Here is a 24497-nt window from a genome sequence, read left to right as displayed (position 1 = left end):
CAATTTTTTGATGAATCTAATCTTAACCACCTATCGTTTACAAAAGCTATACAAAATTGACATAAGCTCTTCAAAGGTTTTATAAAACTTTTCAAATCAATTTAGAACTATAATGAAATCTCGCAAACTTGTGAAATTCTTAAACACATTTTTGATTATTAAGAGAGATTTTTAACATATAAAGATCTCGAGACCATAATATACGTTCTGTGACTAAAAAAGCTCATTCAATTCATCTTAAATGCTTCAAGTGATTATGATATGGTATAATTTTGAAACATATGAGTGGCTTATTGGAGTTTCTTAAAGTTCTTACAACGATGAAGAGCACCTAATCACTGAAAACATGTTTTTTCCAAATTAGAGCTGTATTTTCTTATCTAGACAGCATCTATGCAGCAGTTTTCTAAAACTGGGATTGACACTGTTATTGATAACATCCAAATCATAAATCGAACATTCATAATTCATCTTCAAACTGCTAACTTCCAATTAATAGTCGAATACTGAACCCACTTAGCTATGACTAACAGTTGGTAATGAGAAATCTTAAGCAAAATCCCTCTTTCTAAAGATTTTTATATTCAAATTCAACTGTCGAAAACTCAGTCAAAATATAGTTTAAAATATATTCACAAAAAATTCAATCACCCTAATGCAATATTAAACGCGAGTGCGTTTCTACAAAATCAATCTCATGTCAATGGCATTTGAAAGGAAATCAAAATGTAAAATAGGAACTCATTTTGTACGAAATCCTTGCACTTGAAGTGAGAGCACCGCTATTATGACGTTTGATTGCGAATATGAAATGAAAAATTTAAGTTGCATTCGCAGTTGTTAATGTTGTTGTAAAGTGGTTGTTGTAAAATAGTAGTTGCAAGCATAAATACATAAGTTACACTTCATACATACATATGTATGTAAAAGTACATAAGTAAACCGTTAAATGCTTGAATGTAGGTACGATTTTGCACTTTGCCGTCAGTTGCTGACAGTTTCATTGAAAATTCGAAAATCAAAATTTTGTCAGTTACGCAAGTGCTGGAACAAAAGTGTCATGTGCTGATGTAATGCTGCAAACAGTCACTCTGAAATGCATTTATGAGTTATAGTTGTTAAAAGTGAATTTTGTTCTCGCATAAATTTCTTTGAAAATGACATTTTGATAAGTTTCGCAGTGGATTTCATTTCGATTACATAATTTTTTCTTTTTGAACTTATGGCTTCTTGACGAAATAAAAAAATTGCAGTATTAAGAAAAACAAATATTTTCAAATATAGGCATGTGTGGCTCCGCAGATTCTATAAAAGTATACATTTAGAATTTTCTGGTCCAAATGTCTAATTTATTATTAGATGAAACTTTGCTATCTCAAAAACATACGAAACCTGTGAAATATGGAAATATTTGTTTAGCTAAGAGATTTTGTACTGTCCTTAAAATTGGTTTAGTTCAAAATCGTATTCATAAAAATTCAAACATATATCAGAGGTTCATGTTAATTACTATATGTAGGTTGGATACTGCTCAATAAATCTGGATTCAGAGTTGATGAGTCTAAATCTATGCAAATCCCAAGATTATAAATTCGGACACCTTTCATGCAGAACAAGTAAGGAAAGGCTAAGTTCGGGTGCAACCGAAAATTTTATACTCTCGCAATATATTGATATAGTTTTATTAAGATAACACACATTTTGACCTATATATTCGGCATAAAGTCCAATAGAATAACGAAAATCATCATATATAGTATATGAGGGCTGAGGTAATTCCTGAACCGATTTCACTAGTTTTCACCACCAAGGTACACTATATCCAATACTATACACTCACTTCATTTTCCTAAGATATCTCACATATTAACCGATATATGCGGTATAAAGCCCACAGGAAATTCGAATACAAGATATATGGGAGCTAGGGAAAGTTATGACCCGATTTTAATCATTTCTGGCACCTTTGGTTTCATTATCTCTGAATTAAATTAAAATATCTGAGAATCCGCCTATTTTTAATAACAACCCTCTCATGGTCGTCAAGTTACACGGACGTCCAAACAGTGATACTCTCTTAGCAACTTTGTAGCGAGAGTATAAAAATATACGTGTAATATTATTGTTGTTGTCAAAGATGCAGAAAATAACCCCAAAAAATTTTTGAGGAATGTTATCGAGTTAACAATCCTTAGTCGGATAAAAAACTGAATCCGTTACGGTTACGTAGACCCAGCCTAATTACAGTCACTTTTTTCGACTTATTAAGTAGATAATATCTACTATTTCTATCTAGTATTTCCCACATTATGTCTAATATAGATTTATACCAGTTTGTTGTTCGTTTCGCCACTTCTCTGGTTGTTTTATGTGTACTCGGCAGCTAGTCAAAATATTTGATATCAAAATGTCTGAAAATCTGGTTGAGAGCATGTGAGCAACTCGTTAAATTGCAGTAATATCCTTCTATCCCACCGTTATATGATTATCTCAGTATTTTTGAATTTATACCAGTTCCTTATTCGATACATCACTCTACAATTTTTGGCGAATCGTAAATAGTTTCCAATTACATTTAAAAATTTTTTAAAGGACATTTCCATTTATATTTACATATAACATCTAAAATAAATGTATTTTTTAAATTTTTTACAGCCAACACTGTTGCACTAGCCACAGCTGCTCGTTAACGACGACCATCGCATAAAACTGGGCATTCCAATTAAAAGCAAAATGTAAGTACATTTTTATCAATTGTACCGTTAGTCAACAAATGGCGGTTTCACAACAACTATGAGCAACATATAAATTTGTAGATGTATAAGCACTTGTGCGCCTCCTCTTGAAAAACGCACTAAAATGTTACGGTTCTTAACAAGAAAGACAACAACAAAAATTCTTTGAAAAAATTAAAAAAAAATTGCGCACTAATGCGCGTTTCGCTGAAAGCATAGACATATTTTATTTTATTTTTTATTATTTTATTTTTTTCCAATCCTCATATTTTGCGCACTTAAAGTGACTGAAGTGCAGCGTTGTGGCAAAAAAGGAAGCAAAACGCCAGCTCTAGCGCTCTCAGTCAGCTGAAAAATAATTGCATACTTCTAATAGCGTTGATGCAGAAACTTTTGCGCATTTTATTTATTTCTATTTTTTATACATATATAGTTTTTGGTGTTTTTGCTTGCTTTGAGGCCGCAACAATAATAATGACGCTCAACCGCAGACACTAGATAATTTGTGTCAAAAATTTATATATATTTTTTGTGGTAATTTCTCAATGGCTTCTGTACATAACCTATAAAATCCTATAAAATATATAGAAAAAAGATATTGCTAAAAATATATTTATTATAACTTATGTAACAGCGTGACAAGCAAGTGCGCTTCGCGACTTTTTAATTGCACTTTATCCCGTCTATTAGTAAAGTCACTCCCTGTCATCTTTTGTGTGCCACAGAAAATACGCAACAAAGCATGCTTTGGCATATATTTAGTTTACAACGCTTTTAATTATGTGAAAAATGAAAAAAATTTCGCCAACATTTGCCCAACTCATTTGCAGGCACGCAAAAGACCGCATTTGCTGCTTAAGTTCCGCCCGTCTTCAACTTCTTCACATCTCCTCACCATCCTCCTCATCTCCTCCACAAACTTATACTTATTTCAATAAATTCTTCAGCGACTTTCACGCTCAATACTCGGCGAGTGTGTTTTTTTACCCTTGTTACCCCTTTGTTACTTATGCTTTCTTGCATCTTATATAATACACCACTCCGCCACTTTTGTCTTCGTGACTTTTGCGGCGCAGCCTCTTTTGGTCCGTGGCATGAAAAATGCGCGGCTTTGTCGCTCATTATAGCAACTACCAGTATATACATATGTATGTATGTATAGGTAGGTATATGCACGGCATCTCAATTAGTAGTTAACACTTCCGTCAGCCATGCCCACTTGGCTCGCTCTCTCGTGAACTGTTTGTGAGCGTTAGTTCATTTAAATTAATTCTTACCCATACTTTGTGTTTGAGCAGGCAACCACAATTACTTAAATTTGTTGTTGTTGTATTTTTCTTTTTGGTTTTTGTTGTATTTTGAAGTAGTTTCTTTTAGTTTATACACGAAAAACTTGTATAAATACAAGTAAAAACTACAACTACAAATGCTCATATACCTTCACAGTTAACTTGAAATTTTACCCCATCTACTATTTCTGGCTTCCCCCCAACAGTTTGCTGTTCCTTTAAGACTCTTGAGTACTGCAGTATTTCATTATTTCCAACACAACGACAACCCTTTTCTCGCAATAAGCACTCATTTCAGCTCACACACACACATACCTACATCTATTTATTTATATGTATAAGTGCTACTAAATTTTTTCAATTACTACTTTTACACTAAGTTGTTACTTTTTTGCCATACTACCTACCTTCTACCTAGCTATCCACTTCCGCTCCGCCAACATTCTCGCTTTACCAAAAGAAATTTGCAGCATTTCGCTTGTTCTTCTTCTTTTTTTACATTCACAAATTAATTTTTTTTCTTTCTTACTTTTTGTTTGTATTTTTTCAGCATTTATTTTAGCTCTCTATTCGTATTTTTTAGTTATCACTAGCCATTAAAATAAGTATGTAATAACTAAAGTGCAAAAATCGTCTGTTTCCTTCAGTCATCCATCACTTGCACTCTATTTTTCGTACGAAAATTCAACTTAAGTCGTTTTTAAATATATTTTAATTATTTTGTAGTGACTATCTTTTTTCTAGAAGTTTTTTTTACAAGTATGACTTGGAAATGCTGGTTGAGTCAATAAATTGCAGGCAGCTGCAATAGGCATCATAATGATCTATAAATGAAGTCCCTAGTATTTTGTGAATTAAAAAAATATTCTTTTTATCGTTAAACTATATATTCTGTCTTTTCTTGAAATTTAAAACTGTCAAATAGACTTCATTCCTTACATCAGTTCCGGCCATTATTTCTCTACTACCTTGTGTATAATATTATAGTAGTATTATTGTCATTCTCTGCAGAATATGTCTGTCGCTTCAATAAAGGGTTATAAACTTTCTTCTTCACTAAATTAAAATATTAGATCTACATATCTCTAGAGCTTTTTATGCTTTGTTCAGATCTCTAGAACCACTCCGCATACTACTCCTTAGCGATTGTATTACCATAGCAGAAAATAGCTATCTTCGATTCGACGTACCTTAGGCACAAACCAGATTAGTCAAAAACGTCTTTGACTAGTGAGACACAAAAACGTATTTTGCTCTAGCCCAAACCAAGCGAACATGCGTTTTTGTTTCGTCTTGTTCGGTGTAGGTTGTCACATAAAAAGCTATGGGGATATTGTCGTATCAGACAAGAAAATACGTCTTGACTAATTTGGTGTGGGTTTAGCCTTAGCGAGTAAAAATCGCATAGACTGGCATAAACAAATAGCGATAGAATAGCAGTAACTCCGCCACTTTAAATAGGGTTCTACACACTATCTTGCATTGAATTCAATTACATCAATTTTTTGTTGCTTTTGATTGTTGTTTTTTGTGAACAGAGCTAAGCAAAGTATGATACTAAAAAAGTGACATTTAATCTTAAGAGCCACCCTGATACACTTCCATACCTTTTACAAGAATTTTTTCGCAAAGTACATCATTTGATGCAATGATTACAAGTACCTTGACTGCCCAGAACGTTGTACTTGGCTTATGAAAATTGCAAGCGAACTATGAACATGAACTTTTAAGTAGAACATTAAATAGTTTTACTTAATGAGGGCATTTATTAATATATTTACGCTTCAGTGATGTATAAACAGAATAATTATTTTAAAAAAATTTAGAAGAAAGATACAGCATATAATAAACTGTAATAATGATTTTACTGGCATATGACTTTAGCTGTTTGGCAAAATTTATAGGGTGGCGAATCGAACAAATAACTGGTATAAATCAAGTAGACTGGTATATTGTTATAGAGATAAAGTTTTGTATAAAAACGGTTACAAATGTCGATGAGCCTCAGTCGCACTTTTCTTGGAATTAAAAAAGAAAAGCAAAATTTCCCGCGAATGTCGAGAATTCGGCTCAAAAAATGACATTTTCAGTTGAGAATAAGTTTGGGATGCAAACAGATCTCTACAAATATTTTGTTTGGTTAATGTTGACGCAAATTTCCAAGATCGATATAAAAAAATCGATTTAATCGACCAGTGCTTGACCCTAGCGACATCTATTGGAAAACGGCGGAAGCAAAGCTGTAGACCTAACAGATGGACTTTATATCAATTTAATGCACTATCTATATACTCCTTTGCATTGAGTAAGACTGACCAACTTTATTGTTGCTCTCAAATGTAAGCTTTTTTTAAATCGAGATCAATGTGGAAAGAATATTAAGACGCCGAAACGTAGACGAATTACATATGACTACATAAAAACTTAAATGGGTTATTTTAGCAGGAAAATGAGATGTAGGAAATTCATTAAATATTTATTTCAATAAATCTTTCACTATATAATATTAAGAAAAAAATTCACGCAACCAATTTCGCATTGAAAGTTTCCAATTTCATAGATTTGCATCCGCTTTGCAATTAATAAACATTTTTTCTACCTCTATCACCTTGATCATACAATGCTAACAACAAGAACAAATAACGCAAATTTTGCAACATTTTTTCCAATATTTACCGTTATTGCACAGTGACAATTCTACTTTTTCCCCACACATGATTTTTGACATTGTGACGCTGATACTATCGTTTTTATTGCTTTTTTTAATATAGACACAAGTGGATATTGTACCCACACACACTTCTACATACATACATACATACGCACATGTTGCCACCAATTCTGTCACTATATTTATTGCTGGCCGAATACGTTGTGGGAATTATGAGAATTTTTTTGTTCTTGTTATTTCCTTGCTATCCTAGAGTCCTTGATATGTGTGTACACAAACAACAAATATACACCTGCATATATATGTACGTGCAAACATCTATGCATTGGATACACCTAAAACTGTATTTCATTGCTTATTCGTTACATTTTTAATTAATAAATTGCTTTACTGACAAATATTTCATCCCAATGCGGTGGTAGTGAGGTACGAAATATGTTATGCTATGAAAGGTAACAGAAAAATGTTACGAATTTATTGTTCGCAGCAATATTGGTTTCCCAATTTGGCGCGTATAAGCAATTGTTTGCTTTGCCAATAAAAAAATAAATAATCGGAGAAAGTTTGTATGATTGTATGAGAGTTTATGTGAGTTTATATATTTATTGTCTCAATTTTTCTAAATTGCTTGGGGAAACACAAAATGCAACAATGCAGCTATCAATTTTTAAATTTTAAGGCTCCCAATATAGATTAACAGTCAACAGTCTAAATGACAGTGATAGTTTAATATTTCAAATCTCTTGCCATTATAATCCATTACTTCTTTCAGTTTTTTAATCAGACTGCTGCATTACGAATAATCAACATTACTCCCAGCATAGTTCGATATTGTCAGCTTTTGCTTCGAAGTTCATTTCCAATTTGAAGACTTTAAAACATAGTATGATCTCCCTTGACCCTAAGCCTGATCCATACCTTGACTTATCGTAACCCACGCTTAACCTACGTTGACCCCGAGGTAAACTTTGTAGTGTAGACAAACTTACCCCACCTGTCCTCTCAAGATGTAAACAAACCTGACCCCAAAACATAAACAAACATAACTCCATGTGACTCCAACATTGTAAACAAATCTGACCCTACGTGACTCTTGAAATGAAAAGGAACATGTGGGATAGACATAACTCTCAAAACAAACTTACCCCACATGATCACTCAAAACCTCAAATGTAAAGATACCCACGTGTTTCTCGAAATATATATAAACCCACACCAAAACAAGTAAGGAAGGGCTAAGTTCGGATGTATCCGACCATTTTATACTCTCTCAATTTATTGAAGAAATTTTATTTAAATAACACACAAATTTACCCATAAATTCGACATAAAGTTTAACAGAATAACAAAAATCATATCGTATCATATATAGTATATGAGGGCTGAGTAAGTCCTGCGCCGATTTCATTCATTTTCACCAGCAAGGTGCACTATATCCAAGACTATAGTGCTCACTTAAATTTGCTAAGATATCTCACATATTAACCGATATACGAGCAGTAAAGACCACCGTTTTTTTGAAAAACCTATAATTAGGTATATGGGAGCTAGGAGAAGTTATGAACCGATTTTAATAATTTTTGGAACAGAACACTATTAGCAGAAAAATTTCTCTGAATTATATTAAATTATTTAAGAAATTTACCCATATTTTCGGCTAAAATTTACCCTTAGGCACTGAGTCCAACATGTTCGGTATCTGGGGCCTTGAAAAGTTATAGTCCGTTTTCGACAATTTTTTCACAAATCAAGCCAGAGATGATATACACTATTTGTGTAAAGTTTTTTCTCTATCTTCATCGGTTCCTTATGTTTACATTATAAAGTGAAGCAATAAGATGGATTTCAAAATTGAGTTATAAGGAAAGTAGTTGTGGTTGTGAACCGATTTCGGCCATTTTTTGTCCGTGTTATCAGGGTGTCAAGAAAATATTATATACCGAATTTCATTGAAATCTGTCGAGTAGTTCCTCAGATATGGTTTTTGACCCATAAGTGGGCGATGCCACGCCCATTTTCCATTTTGTAAAAATTATCTGAGTGCAGCCTTCTTCTGTTATTTCTTCTGTAAAATTTAGTTTTTCTGAAGTTTTTCGTTAGTGAATTAACTCACTTTTAGTAATTTTCAACCTAACCTTTGTATGGGAGGTGGGCGTGGTTATTATCCGATTTCAACTATTTTTATGGTGTATGGTGGGGTACGTAAGAGAATCGACTGCAGAAAGTTTGGTTTATACAGCTTCATTGGTTTGCGAGATATATACAAAAACCGATTTGAGGGCGGGGACAACCCTGGCCAAAGGTCAATGATCTCGACCAAAATATAATCAAACCCTGGCCAAAGACTCGGGAGGTTTTGAGAGGTCAACCAGGGTGGGTTTTTTTTACATTTTGAAAGTGAAATATTGTGAGATTTTTTTAAGTTGTATTTAATAACAAAACTTGTATTATAAAAATTTGCTGACGCCAAGAAGACCTTACAATCTTTTTAATCGTGGTAATGTTCGACTGAACCGGAATTTAGGCCTTATTTACTTGCTTAGATTTTAGAATACAACCTCATTTACTATATTATAATTTGTATCAGTAAACAATAAATTGTATTCGAAATGCTCACAATTTCAACACTAAACCTTTGCCATCTTAATTTTATTAATAATCGAACATTCAAGAATATTTGCATTTCTAATACTTGAACTATGTACAAAATGGCATAAAACATTTTTGCAATAAATACTGCACACATTCATATGCAAAAATACGAATTTTTCAAATTCACTCTATGAGTAACTACAGTACACAGCGCTGATGAAATAGTGTGGTTAGGTGTTATATGCCGCTTCGCAGCTAACTTCTATATGTTTCTGTTATTTTGCAATATTTTCTCTTGAGAATTGTTGATTGGAAATTCCATTTGAAACCACTTCAGAAACACTCATGTGCGTACAGATGGGTATTTGAATGCCATTTTACACCATATCTACAGAATATTGCTTCGTGAGCGACGAAGTGCTTATACCGTTATGAACTTGTGATTGACTTTTATGCATGCAGCGTATGCAATGAACCATGAAAGGCACTGACACTACAAAAAGGTTAAATAATTGTATTTTAATAAAAAAATTATGTATGAATGTAACATTACTTTTCGATTCAATGATTTTTATACTCTCGCAACAAAAGTTGCTAAAGAGAGTATATAGTTTTGTTCACATAACGGTTGTTTGTAACACCTAAAACTAAAAGAGTTAGATATAGAGTCATATATACCAAAGTGATCAGGGTGACGAGTATATTTGAAATCCGTCCGTCTGTCCGTCTGTGCAAGCTGTAACTTGAGTAAAAATTAAGATATCTTGACGAAACTTGGCACAAATATTCCTTGGCACCATAAGAAGATCAAGTTCGAAAATGGGCAGAATCCGACCATTGCCACGCCCACAAAATGGCGAAAACCAAAAACACATAAAGTGTCATAACTAAGCCATAAATGAAGATATAAAAGTAAAATTTGGAATAAAGGATCGCATTTGGATGTAATTTTTTTGGGGAAGTGGGCGTGGCCCCGCCCCCAAATCGGTTATTTGTATTTAACTCGCAAACTAATAAATCTATATAAACCAAACTTTCTGCAGTCGGTTCTCATACATACCATACTACACACCATAAGAATAGTTGAAATCGGATAATAACCACGCCCACCTCCCATTGAAAATTACTAAAAGTGGGTTAACTCACTAACGAAAAACGTCAGAAGCACTAAATTTTGCAGAAGAAATAGCAGAAGGGAGCTGTACTCAGATTTTTTTACAAAATGGAAAATAGGCGTGGCATCGCCCACTTATGGGTCAAAAACCATATCTTAGGAACTATTCGACCGATTCGAATGAAATTCGGTATATAATATTTTCTTGACACCCTGATAACACGGACAAAAAATGGGCGAAAGCAGTTCACAACCACTACTACTTTCCTTATAACTCAATTTTGAAATCCATCTTATTGCTTCACTTTATAATGTAAACATAAGGAACCAATGAAGATAACGTAATAAAACTTTACACAATTAGTGCACATCATCTCTGGCTTCACTTGTGAAAAAATTGTCGAAAACGGACCATAACTTTGCAAGGCCCCAGATATCGAACATGTTGAACTCAGCGCCTAAGGATAAATTTTAACCGAAAATATGGGTAAATCTCTCAGATATCTCAATTTAATTCAGAGGAAATTGTTTTCTTCTAATAGTGTTTCTCTGTTCCAAAAATTATTAAAATCGGGTCATAACATTTCCATATACCTCATTGTAGGTTTTTCAAAAGTAACTTCTCCTAGCTTTCATATACCTAATTATAGGTTTTTCAAAAAAACGGTGAGCTTTATTTATTGAATTTGAGGCGGGTGTTGCAATATATCGTATCAAGTCAAATTGTTGTTTATAATGGAGTTTATTACTTTTTAAGCTCAAGCCACACCGGATTAGTCAACAACGTCTTTGACTAATAAGACACAAAAACATATTTTGCTCTAACTCATATCAAGCGAACATGCATTTTTTGGTAGAGCCTTAATTGTTACGATTAAATGTAATACCACTATTTCAATTCAACCTAGAACGAAACGAACTAGTCTACTCGACAGAACATGGGTTATATCCCAGTTAACGACTAACATACGAAATCATTTCAGTAGACAATGGTGATTCAAATATATATTTTGTTACCAAACGATCTATTATAGAATCCTCCACTTGTCTGCCATTTTTCTGAGATCACACTTGATACAATACGAGTCCAAAACTTTATTTATTTAATATAAAAATTAAACAAGTAAAGTTTTTGAATCAAACAATTAAAATTGTTTGAAATAAATTATGTCATATCGATATAAATGTCAAATTTCACATGAATTATACATTTTATTTCAACACGCATTAGGAATGTCAATTTTGCAATGTGATATCGATATTTTTTTTCTACTTGAAAACCGATAGCCTCTTTTGAATTTTTGAGTTCAACTTTACTCCAACAAGGGCATTCGCTATTGACAAGAACATGTGGTAATCACTTGGCGCTATGTCCTCCCATCCGAGCTCCCGTAGCTTCTGACGAGTCATCAACGAAGTGTGTGGTCTGGCGTTGGCCTGGTGGAACACTACACCCTTCCTGTTGGCCGATTCTGGACGCTTCTGGTCGATTCGCAGTAGATGGTAGAATTAAACTTCTGGCCATATGGGAGCTGTTCATAGTGGATGATTCCCTTCCAATCCCACCAAACACACAGCAAAACCTTCCTGGCCGTCAATCCCGTCTTGGCCACTGTTTGGCACGATTCACCGGCCTTCGACCACTACCATTTTCCCTTGATATTGTCGTATGTGATCCATTTTTTGTCGCCAGTCACCATCCGCTTCAAAAATGGGTCGAGTTTGTTCCGTTTCAGCACCATATCGCTGGCATTGATTCGGTACAGAAGGTTTTTTTACGTCAAATCATGCGGCACCCAAACATCAAGCTTTTTTGTATATCCAGCCTTCTGCAGATGGTTTAAAATGGTTTGGTGACTAACTCCCATCTCCTGGGCGATGCCACGAGATGCCACATGCCGGTCTAACTCGATGTTTTCATTGATTTGATCGGTATTCGTCGTCACAGGTCTTCCGCCGGCTATCTTATTCATGGTGTAATTTTTACCCGCTCTGAATCATCGAAACCATTCCTCCGCAGTTCGAAGTGATAAAGTACCATCCCCCAAAACAACATAAATCTCACGGAACGTTTCTCTAGCGGATTTGCTTTTAACGAAGGAAATCTTGAAAATAGCGTGAATTTCGGCGTTAGTGAACTCCAATTCCAAAGATAAAAAGGCGGAGATATTTGACAACCTAATATTACTTCGCTGTGGTATATATTCTCCAATTGCTTCCTCTAAAAACACAGCTAAGTTCCGAATCGATTACTTTGGATTTTACAGGCAAAATATAAGATATTGTACAACAATTTTTATTGATTTATAGTTGAATAAGCAAAAACACGTATCAAAATATTTCGTATTCAAAAATAATTTGATTTAAAACCCAATAACATATCGATTAATTGAAAAAAATCGATAACGCTGCAACATTCCTAAGCACTGAGCAACAGAAAAAAATACGGCTTTGCAAAGTACCAAATGAATAATCATCGAAAAACTATTTTAAACGAAACAACAACAATAAAAACTGTGATAAAGTCAGTTTGAAAAAGTGTCAGAAAATATTTCCAATGAACAATGCGACCAACTTGATTCGTTAGTGTCAGTGGAAAAGCGCATAAAAACAATTGTGTGGCAAAATAAGCTATAAATTTGCTAGTCGGTTTATTGCATACATACACACATAGATATATATGTATATAAATTGTAAATATGTTTATTCAAACCTCTATATATTTATATATGTATGTTAGAGTATATTTCCCATTTAGTGATTGTGCACACACAGTCTATACCCAGCGGCATTCATCATCCATAAATTGAGTTGTGTGTGTGTGCGGAGTGGTTTCCTGCTAAACTGTCAAAAATATTTCAATATCATGCAAATCCATTGCATGTCAATTAAGCACTTTTCCATGCATTGCTCCATAGCTGCCAACTTCAAATTTTCTATAAAATGAAACTCGTTAGATCACACACACACACACATGCAATACAATACATATACATATCCATGCAACCATCAATTCTTACAACTGTATGTGTAATACATACAGTCATACCAAAAATTTGCTTATGAAAAATGATTGAAGAAAAGAGCGTAATAAATTAAAAATGGCTAATAAACAAATGACCAACGGTACGTCTGTGTTGTCCCTGACAGTTTTAAATTCTCCAATGAGTTTGAACGCAGAATTGCGTTAATAAATAGAAATGTTGGCAGTTATTCTTAAAATAAATTGTATGCAATTTGCACGCCATGTTTGTTGTTGTTAAAAGTCAATATCGTTTTTCATTGGAAAAATATTTCACTTTACAATTTTTGTTAGGTATTAATCCATTTTTTGAGTGACATACAGTATTACTTAAAGCAATAGTTTTGCCTTAGCAAGGAGTGCCATTTAAGACAGAGAAAAAATTTGATTTTTTATGGATCGATTCGATACATTTTTATACTCTCGCAACAAAAGTTGCTAAGAGAGTATTATAGTTTTGTACACATAACGGTTGTTTGTAAGTCCTAAAACTAAACGAGTTAGATATAAGGTTATATATACCAAAGTGATCAGGGTGACGAGTAAAGTTCAAATCCGGATGTCTGTCTGTCCGTCCGTCCGTCTGTCCGTCCGTGCAAGCTGTAACTTTAGTAAAAATTGAGATATCATAATGAAACTTTGAACACGTGTTCCTTGGCACCATAAGAGGGTTAAGTTTGGGCGGAATCGGACCACTGCCACGCCCACAAAATGGCGAAAACCAAAAACCTATAAAGTGTCATAACTAAGCCATAAAATTTGGAACATAGGATCCCATTAGGGAGGGGCATATTTGGATGTAATTTTTTTGTGGAAGTGGGCCCCTCCCCCAAATCGGTTATTTGTATATATCTCACAAGCCAATAAAGCTATATAAACCAAACTTTCTGCAGTCGTTTCTTTTAGCCGTTTCCTTATACAGTCCAAAAATGAAAGAATCGGATAATAACCACGCCCACCTCCCATACAAAAGTTAGGTTGAAAATGACTAAATGTGCGTTAACTCACTAACGAGAAACGTCAGAAACACCAAATGTTACATAAGAAATGGCAGAAGGAAGCTGCACTGAGATTTTTTCACAAAATGGAAAATGGGCGTGGCGTCGCCCACTTATGGGTCAAAAACCATATCTCAAGAACTACTCGACAGATTTCAATGAAATTCGGTATATAATATTTTCTTGATACCCTGATGACACTGGTGGCCGTTCACTTTATAATGTATACATAAGGAACCGATAAAGATAGCGAAATAAAACTTTACACAAATACTGTATTTGAGCTGTGACATTACTTGTGGTAAAATTGTCAATATCGAACCATGACTTTTCAAGGCCCCTGATATCAAACATGAAGAACTCAGTGCCTAAGGGTAATTTTTCACCGAAAATATAGGTAGATCTCTAAATAAATTGCGAGAGTATAAAATGTTCGGTCGCACCCGAACTTAGCCTTTCCTTACTTGTTAATTATGCTGTTATGCGTTTTCAAGTTTTCCTTCGTTAAACGCAAATCCGCTAGAGAAACGTTTCGTGAGATTAATGTTGTTTTGGTGGATGGTACTCCATCACCTCGAATTGCGGAGGAATGGTTTCGACAATTCAGAGAGAGTGAAAACGACACCATGCTTAAGTAAACCGACGGAAGGCCTGTGACGACGAATCTCGTGACATCGCCCAGAAGATGGGAGTTAATCACCAAACCACCTGCAGAACGCTGGATACATAAAAAGGCTTTATGTTTGGGTGCTGCATGATTTGACGTAAAAAAACCTTCTGGACCGAATCAATGCCTGCGATGTGCTGCTGGAACGGAACGAACTAGACAAATTTTTGAAGCGGATGGTGACTGGTGACAAAAAATGGATCACATACCACAATATCTAGTTAAAACGGTCGTGGTCGAAGGCCGGTGAATCATTCCAACCAACAGTAGCCAAGCCGGGATCGACGGCCAGGAAGGTTCTGCTATGTGTTTGGTGGTATTGGAAGGGAATCATACACTATGAGCTGATTCCATATGGCCAGACGCTTAATTCTACCATCTACTGCGAACAACTGGACCGCTTGAAGTAGGCGATCTACCAGAAGCGCCCAGAATTGGCCAACAGGAAGGGTGCCGTATTCCACACACACTTCGTGAATGACTCGTCAGAAGCTACGGGAGCTCGGATGGGAGTTTTTATCGCACCCACCATATAGCCCGGACATAGCACCATGGCGTACACCCCTTGTTGGTGTAAAGGTGAACTCAAAAGAGGCTTGTGTAAAGTGGCTGTCCGAGTTCTTCGCAAATAAGGAGGGCGGCTTCTACGAGGGGTATTATGAAGTTGCCGTCTAGATGGAAACAGATTATCGAACGAAACGGCGCATATTTGAACTAAATCAGAGCACTGTAACACTTTTTATAAAACATTGAATATAGATAAAAAAGCAGAAGGGAGATATTTGACAACATAATATATTTTTCAAAACATATGTTAACAACAAAAAATTACAAAATTAATGCAATAACACAGTCATTTATTTCTTCAACAAAAAATTGCGCTTAATTTCCCACGTTCGCAAGTAGGTTACGTATACGCCGCGTAGCACCGTGTGAAACACTATAAAATGCATTGCAAATGGCAAAACGTTATCTCACTTTATTTTCACCAACTAATGCTACTAAAAATGGGTAAAGACATTACTTGCAACTACTACTAGCGTTGAAAGTTGCCAGCAATGACTTTCACCATTTATTCAGCGGCCGCTTTTATTGCAGCAAGAAAATGCGCGTTGCATCGCTCTATTGTTGTTGTTGTTGTATATGAAAATGTCTATTTTGCGTAAATGTGTGCACATAATTTCGCTATAAAGTGTTGCATTCTAGTGTAAATTGCAATTAAATGCAAATTGCACGAGTAAATTTTATTTTCATTTTTATTTTATTTCTCTCGCTCTCTCTTGAATGGGCAATTAATTAAGCGTTAATTGTCGACCACAATGAGTATGTAATTAAAGTTGTTATAAAAATCAAAGCACACGCACACTCGCATGTACATGGCATTGTGCAGCGTTTAAAATGTGCTTTTGGTAAGTGTGTGTAAGTGATTTGGGTTTTAAAAATTATAAAATTCTTAAAAGTTCGAGTGGGACATAAATGATTTTTTCTCTTTTTTATCCATGGATGTTTAAATGCATTAAAATTTTCTTTCAAGAGCAATTCATTACCGAGGCGAAGTTAAAAAATCCTTGCTGCTCGATAGTAAGTTGAACTTATGTAATAGCATATGTAGAATGAAGAAAACTGCCATAAGAGAGCAGATTACCCGCAAAAACGAGTTGAATTTTCTTAATGTGCCACCAGTTTTTGATGAACGATGGCTCGATTTTTGGTACAGCAATAAAAACTTCTTAAAGTGCACTTTATTTTAAATAGAACACTTGCTTTGAATCGCATTGCAGTTTTTGGTTTTTACAACAGTTTATTTCGCATGCGTACGTGGATATATAAATTTATATATGTGATCCTCACTTTTCCACAAAATGCAACCGCTTTTTTAGTTGGCAGTTAAATTTCACTTTTCTACCACAAAAGAGTCCAGTATGAAACATTAGCTTTCTCTACATGTATATCCGTTCACCAATTCAATGAAAATTAGAAATTAAAATTGTTATCAATTCTTTAAAATATAGTTAAGGTATCTACTTCGTCTACAATAATTCAGATTTTCACTTTAGAATGGGACTTTCTGAAGGCTATATCGTCCGTTAGCTTCTTTACGAAAGATAACGGTACTTTTCAATATTTGTAATATTATTTGTTTCAAATCCTAATCACAGTTGAATAATTCGTATATCATTAGGTGGAAACTTAAAACCTATTAGATCCTTAGTTCGTGAGGATATCAGCCGCTAAGATTAGTTTTTATGAGCTCGGCGATTTTCATTTGTTAAAAGCTCACACTTCGTTGGTTGTTCGTGAATTCTTGACTAAAAACAATACTATCACAATGCCCCAGCCTCCATACTCGCCAGACATTTATGAGACATTTTCATATTTCCAAAATTAAAGAGAACCTTAACGATAGTAGATGTCTTAGCAGCATACGAGAAATAGCTGAAAGATCCAAATCCTAGACCCAAAAATAGAGTTTGAGAAGTGTTTCGACGATTGAATGAAGCACTGGCCTAAGTGTATAATATCGAATGGGGACTGTTGTGTCTAAGTGCATAATATCGATCGGTATGTTTTCCCGGGAGTCCATTAATTTATTCAAAATGTCTCATTTATTGGGACGACAATAATATCGGTCGAGCTTATCATTCAAATATTGTTATAAATGCTTAATAGGCTTTTACTCAGAGATTTGGCCAGGCCATAGTAGGAGTTCTATCGATTTTTGATCGAAACATTCTTTCGTAACACGACTTGTATTTTTGTGTACATTGTATTGCTGGTATATAAAGTTATCTTCTAAGTCCATTTTTTTTGCCGAGGGCTCTAAATTTGTACACAGCATCACTCCGTAGGACTCTCCCGTCATTTGCCTTCGATTAATACCAGATTTGATGACCAAATTAAAACAATTCCACCTCCGAACTTAATGGTTTCTTGGATATACTTACTTTTGAGCCTCTCATAACGCTTTCGTCAAACTTTTTGGCTACCTTTCGTATTTTTTAATTCAAATTTGCTCTTATTACTCCAAATTAGTATTTTCCAAAAGATAGTATCTAACAATAGAATGTGCAATTTTTTTTGTGGAACTCTTGGAAGAAATATTCAAACAAAGTAAACAAGTTCGGGTGTAACCGAACATTTTATACTCTCGCAATTTATTTATTTAACTTAATTAATATTATATAATACACAATTTGACCCACATATTCGTCATATATATTGTATAAAGTCCATTGAAAGTTGGAAACCATAATATTAGGTTAGAAGCACCGAGGTCCTCGTGTTCGATATATGGGGCCTTAAAAACCTATGGTCCGATTTCGGCGATTTTTAGAATAGAGCTGCCACACTATTAACGTAGTATTTGTTCAAAGTTCTGCACCGATATCTTCACTAGTGCTTACTTTATATATTGTAATGCAAACGATTGAGATCGTCTTCAAAGTTCTGGTATATAGGAAGTAGGCGTGGTTGTGAAGCGATTTGGCCTATTTTCACAACATATCATTGGGATATAAGGAAACTATTACAAACCAAGTTTCATTGAAATCGGTCGAGTAGTTCCTGAGATATGGTTTTTGACCCATAAGTGGGTGACGCCACGCCCATTTTCCATTTTGTAAAAAAATCTGAGTGCAGCTTCCATCTGCCATTTCTTATGTGAAATTTAGTGTTTCTGACGTTTTTCTTTAGTGAGTTAACCCACTTTTCGTAATTTTCAACCTAACTTTTGTATGGGAGGTGGGCGTGGTTATTATCCGATTTCTTTCTTTTTTGAACTGTATTAGGAAGTGGCTGCAGAAAGTTTGGTTTATATAGCTTTATTGGTTTGCGAGATATGTACAAACAACTTAGTAGGGGGCGGGGCCACGCCCACTTCCCCAAAAAATGACATCCAAATATGCCACTTCATAGTGCGATCCTTCATGCCAAATTTTATTTCCATAGCTTTATTTATGGCTTAATTATGGCACTTTATGTGTTTTCGGTTTTCGCCATTTTGTGGGCGTGGCAGTGGTCCGATTTTGTTCATTTTCGACCAACCTTCCAGCAACCTTCCTATGGCGCCAAGAAATAAGTGTGCCAAGTTTCATCAAGATATCTTAATTTTTACTCAAGTTACAGCTTGCACAGACGGACGGACGGACAGACATTCGGATTTGAACTCCACTCTTCACCCTGATCACTTTGGTATACATAACCCTATATCTAACTCGTTTAGTTTTGGGTGTTACAAACAACCGTTATGTGAACAAAACTATAATACTCTCTTTAGCAACATTTGTTGCGAGAGTATAAAAATTTCACAAGGCGAAGTGTAAATCAGTCGAAATAGTTCAGTACGAATCTTTGACCTACAAAATTAATATTTGTAATGTTCTAACATATTCTTTAACTTTACTTAATTATTATAGATTACCCTACACTGATTTCAATTCTAGCATAACTTATAATCCAACCTAACCTCTAACCCTTAACTATCATAACAACTAACCCACAAGCGTACACATGCATTATACACTGTGTCAGTGAGATAAAAGAGAAAGAGGATGTACAACGCAACGATATCATTATTTCGGAAAATCGAATTTCACAGATAAATGAAGTTTTTGATTTGCTACATCTTCGTGCAGTTTCTTTGGCAACAGAAAGTAAAAAAGTTGTTGGCAGTTGGCGCAAGTAGAAAATGCGGCACACATGTTTCCTATCACTACTTATTGATTTGTTGCGAAATGCGCGCTTGAAGAACGACGCACAACTACTCGTACAACACTGTATGTCTAGGATAACTGTATGTATGCGAGTGGTAAAACTGCAACGCAGCAAATAAAGCAAGCGTTGCATTTTTGCGCCATCCAAGCAGCAGCTGGCGATGATGGAAAATTGGTTAGTAACCGATTTCGTGCTATTTTACACTTTTCGTTTCCCTTTCTATGCGCAATTCTTCAATTCTGCAGTTTTTGTTTTTTTTTTTCATACATATTCACTGTGCTTTCTTTAACATGTTGGATGAGCAATTTAAAGGGTGTTTTCTTCAATACATATATGGTTATCAAGAAGAAATAAAACGCATGTACTTTAATGGTACAGCCAAGAATTTAGCTTTATTATAAATATAAGGATTTGTCATGTTTTAAAAAGATTTCGGGCAAGTGAACGCCGAGACTGGATGAAATAAGTTCCAGCAGAGACCAGGGTAGGTCTGCTCATTATGAAATGGCAAACCAAAGTGAGTCTAAATCAAGTAACAACTGTCAAAAAGAACCACTACGAAAAAAGTATTGCCTCATTGAACCCACACATCTAAAAAAACACCCGTTATATTTGGAAATGTGATCAGCTAATGCTTCGCTGAGCATGAAGTATTAATGAAGTTTTAATCGTTTCATTACTCTTGAAGTAATACCTTTTTTATTTTTTTCTATCTATTCTATTTGCAAAATAAATAAATTGAATATATCACTAGTTTTGGAACAATTCAGACGAGCTAGTAAGTTTAAGTAATTCCGCTTACTGCGCTCTGTTTGGATTCTCAACCATAAGAATAGGCATTTTTTTGAGGAAGCACTGCCAGCAACATCACTTTTGGCATCTCCTTTGCCTTTCTGACTTGTAGGCAAACTCTGGCTACTTAGCTTGGATCCGACTGCCGCCGATGTTTTTGCTTTACTGGAGTTAGTGTTAACTCCAACTCTCGGCCTGGTGCTCGCCTTTGCCTCTTGACCTTAGCTTCTGTCTTTTCACTTGTCTTCTTAAGGCTCGTTGAGAACGCAGCCCTTTGTTATATTTGTTTTAATTTATTTGCTGGAAACCATTTTTGGACCCTCGAGTAAAGGGGAAAGCAATTCCGCTTGCGGATAGCCTCCGCTACGCAAGAAATGATATCTTCATACGAAGGGCGCCAGGTATCCATTAGATTCGTTTGAGACTAGGCTATTTAAGAACCTCCAGCAAAGCTGATCCTCAAGCAAGTCGCGTGACACTTTGATCCATAGTAAGACTTCACCGTTAAGTGCTGTTATTAAGGAACAACGAACACTCAAAGATAATAAAGCCAGACCTTAGCTAGAAACCTCCCGACTGCAACAAGCCCTTGTTCTAGTCCGTTCCGACTACGGTCACGACAATGTGGTATCTATTTCCAGTCGACACCCTTAGGGAGGGTTCAGCGGGGGATTTCTGACGACCAAGACATGAGTTATCAACCAGTTGTCATGGGTACCTCATAAGATAGCATATATGGATTATATCTGTAGTCTTATTTTTCAGTGGCTCCTGCTGTGACCGTAATACATTGTCCTTTACACCTTCCTTATAAAGTCAATATTTCTTTATAATCTTGGCATAGAACCGACACAAGAATCTTTGGTACTCACTAAAGAAGTGCCGAGGAAATTACATTTCATACTTCACTCGTTAGCACTATTTATCTCGCACTTCAATAACGTTTCTCTTTTCTTCATTCTTTCCGTCATTACAGAGATTTCTTCTTGGCCAATAGTTCACCATCAAATCTGCATACCAACCGACAGCTACAACAACAGCAACGGCGTTGGACGACGAGAAAAACCAGCCGCAGTACACGCACTGCGATTCGGGCTAGCAACGCTGTCGCCAGGGCTAGAAAACCGACACCACTCGAGGCCGAACAACAGCAACAGCAGCAACAAAAACAACATCACCAATCAAAACGTCAACTCTTTGTTAAAATGAATCTTCTAATGGTCTGCGTACTTCTGCTGGTGGCATTTATCTGCCAACCAACATTGATTTATGGTCTACGCGGTAGTCACAACGCCGGCGCTGCTGTCACCAGCAACCATGGCGATCACGATCTCGTCCACCATCAGCGGAGTATCAAAACATTTGGCGGCAAAGTGAAGCGTTCACGCTCCCATTTACCACACGCTACGGCCGCCGAGCTGGCGAATGCCAAGTTGGTTATGGCGATGGAGTCGGGTGATGTATTGGTGCGGCGTGCAGCGCGTGGTGCCAATGTTGATGGCGTCGATGACAGCGCAGCCAACGTTGATACAGCGGCTGTTGGCGGTGGCAAGCGCAACAAAAATGGCAACAACAGCAATAAGAAGCAGAACAAGAGCACTGATGCCTCGAACGGTGGGCGGAAGCAAGATAAAAAGTTCTCTGCTACTGTTGGTGGTCAAGCACAACAACATCACGGCAGCGGTAACGGCAATGGTGGTAATAATGGCAATGGCAAGGGTAGACAACGTCAACAACTTCCACGTGCACAACAACATCAGGGACACGGCAAACGCGGCGGCAATGGCAATGGCAATGGCAGTGGTTCGGGCACTAAAGTACGCATGGAAAGCGTGGAGAAGACCTCAACTTCGGAAAAGTCACGTAAGATCTAAATTAATCAGTTATAGTTATTTGGAAGTAAGCAAAGATTTCACAGTAGTAACAGGGACACATTCAGTGCACCAAATGGGACAATTGCTCTAAGCAAATTGATATCAATTGCTCTAAGCTAAGCGGAAAAAGTCCTCCCATCAATCAGGCGACTAAATTAGTTAATACTCTTCCTAGTAGGCTGCCAAGTAGTGTAGGTCGCTGTTTTTCAAAGATCCTTCTATGCAGGGTAGCGATATTGACATTCATCTCACTAATTATACGCTCAAAATTAGCTCGAGACCTCCTTTTCATAAGCATAAGTAACCTTAGATATGCAAATCTATCAGCTGTCTTAGAAATGCTTAGGAAACAGAAGGATAACAGGGTTATACAAATTTTCCCCAACAGCTAAAAAATTTATATTTTTGTATTTTCCTTACCTTTACTTTACTTAACATGTCTTAATTTCCCATTTATAATACATATAAACCCGAAATCACTTATCCTAAGGCAACAAAAATAGATTCAATGCCAATATTAATAGCAATACAACGCAGAGTGTACATGTTTATTAAAGAAAGCCGAAAGCAATATCATAACAGAAACTGGTTTTGCATACCCAGTAGGAAAAACGACATGTACTTAATGGGTTTAGTACTAAAAAATCCGTGTAAAGAAGTCTTCATCTTAAATATACTATGAAATGCTGCTTATATCCATTCTGAGTTATTTTAATTCTAGAATATTATGCTAATTGCGCAGAAATATAAAATACAAGATGTTGCACAGAAACCAACATACATCGAAAATTTTAATACCGAACATTAATAATTGTTATATTTGTCTTCCCTAACTCTCTTTACAATCGTTTCCATTGGTTCGATTTTTAAATAATTATTTTTAAATAATTATCTCCAACAATAAGAAATATTTCATAACAGAACTTCCCAAGTGATCTGCTCTTAAAGCCGGAGTTTAGCACCTGATATTTGCTTATAAAGAGTTTTTCAATAAGAGAGCGCTACAAAATCTTTGGGATATCTATGAAATTCTGTATACCTGTGAAGGTACATTTGATGCCATTATGTATGGAATTCGATTTCTTTTGCATGGATACCACGGGCACACTTGCAGAAGTCCAGACGCTGAACCCAATTAACGACGGTTTTCAAGCATAAGAAGTTTATAAATCGTCGCTGGCTTGTTGGCAAAGCCCATAGACTCAACGGACTACGTTGAAAATAGTCTAATGGCGTCAAATCGCACGACCTAGGCGGCCAATTGACTGGTCCATTGCGTGAGATAACACGTTCACCAAAATTGGTTTTCAATAAATCGATTGTGATATTCGCTGTGTAGCCTGTGGCGCCATCCTATTTGAACCACATATCATCCAAGTCCATATCATCCAATTCGTGCCAAAAATATTCGGTTATCATTGAACGGTAGCGATTCCCATTCGCAGTAATATGCCGGTCTTGATTATCACAGAATAAGTACGGCCCAGTGACGCCTACGGCCCATTAACCGCACCAAACCATAAATGCTCGGGATGAAATAGTGACTCATGGAGTACGTGTGGATTGCTGCCTGAGCAATAACGAATTAATTGACGAAGCCATTCAACCAGAAATGAGCCTAATCGCTGAAAATGATTTTTTGATGAAAATTCGGATTAATTCAAGTTGTTGCTCAGTCCAATTCACAAACATACGACGATTCTGGGGTCAAACGGCTACAGTTCTTGTGTTAATTTGATTTTGTAAGGATGTAGTCCAAGATCTTTTCCCAAAATTCGCCACAACAACGTCAGAGAGATGCCTTTGAACGCTTGAGAACGACGTGTGAGATACTGATTTGGGTCTTCCTCAATTGATGCTCTAGCGGCAGCAATATTCTTAAGACTACGGGCACTTCTTTGTCTCACTGGCACGGGAACATTTTGTACTGTGCCTGCGGATTCAAATTTTTCCACTAAACCATAAGTTGGATGTAGTGCTCCGAATACCGAAATATTATTGTTCAAGTTTTTCCAACAGGGTCGCCTTAC

The 24497-nt window shown here is 35.9% G+C and overlaps 1 protein-coding gene across 3 annotated transcripts in view; it reads left to right on the top strand.

Annotated features, from left to right (window-relative positions):
• LOC105211059 (merozoite surface protein 2) overlaps positions 1-24497 on the top strand; it is a 196169-nt gene that overhangs the window by 144600 nt on the left and 27072 nt on the right. For 2 of the 3 annotated variants that reach the window (XM_054229601.1, XM_011182327.3), the window contains exons 2-3: positions 2656-2735; positions 21570-22456. In XM_054229601.1, coding sequence (XP_054085576.1) covers positions 21799-22456 — 658 coding nt within the window. In that variant the 5' untranslated portion in view covers positions 2656-2735; positions 21570-21798. The remainder of the gene's footprint in view (positions 1-2655; positions 2736-21569; positions 22457-24497) is intronic. The other variant, XM_054229602.1, reaches the window with a different exon arrangement.

This window comes from Zeugodacus cucurbitae, chromosome 4, assembly GCF_028554725.1.
Source record: "Zeugodacus cucurbitae isolate PBARC_wt_2022May chromosome 4, idZeuCucr1.2, whole genome shotgun sequence".
NCBI lineage: Eukaryota > Metazoa > Arthropoda > Insecta > Diptera > Tephritidae > Zeugodacus > Zeugodacus cucurbitae.
The sequence above is the reverse complement of the archived record's forward strand: the minus strand, read 5'-3'. Positions and strand labels throughout refer to the sequence as shown.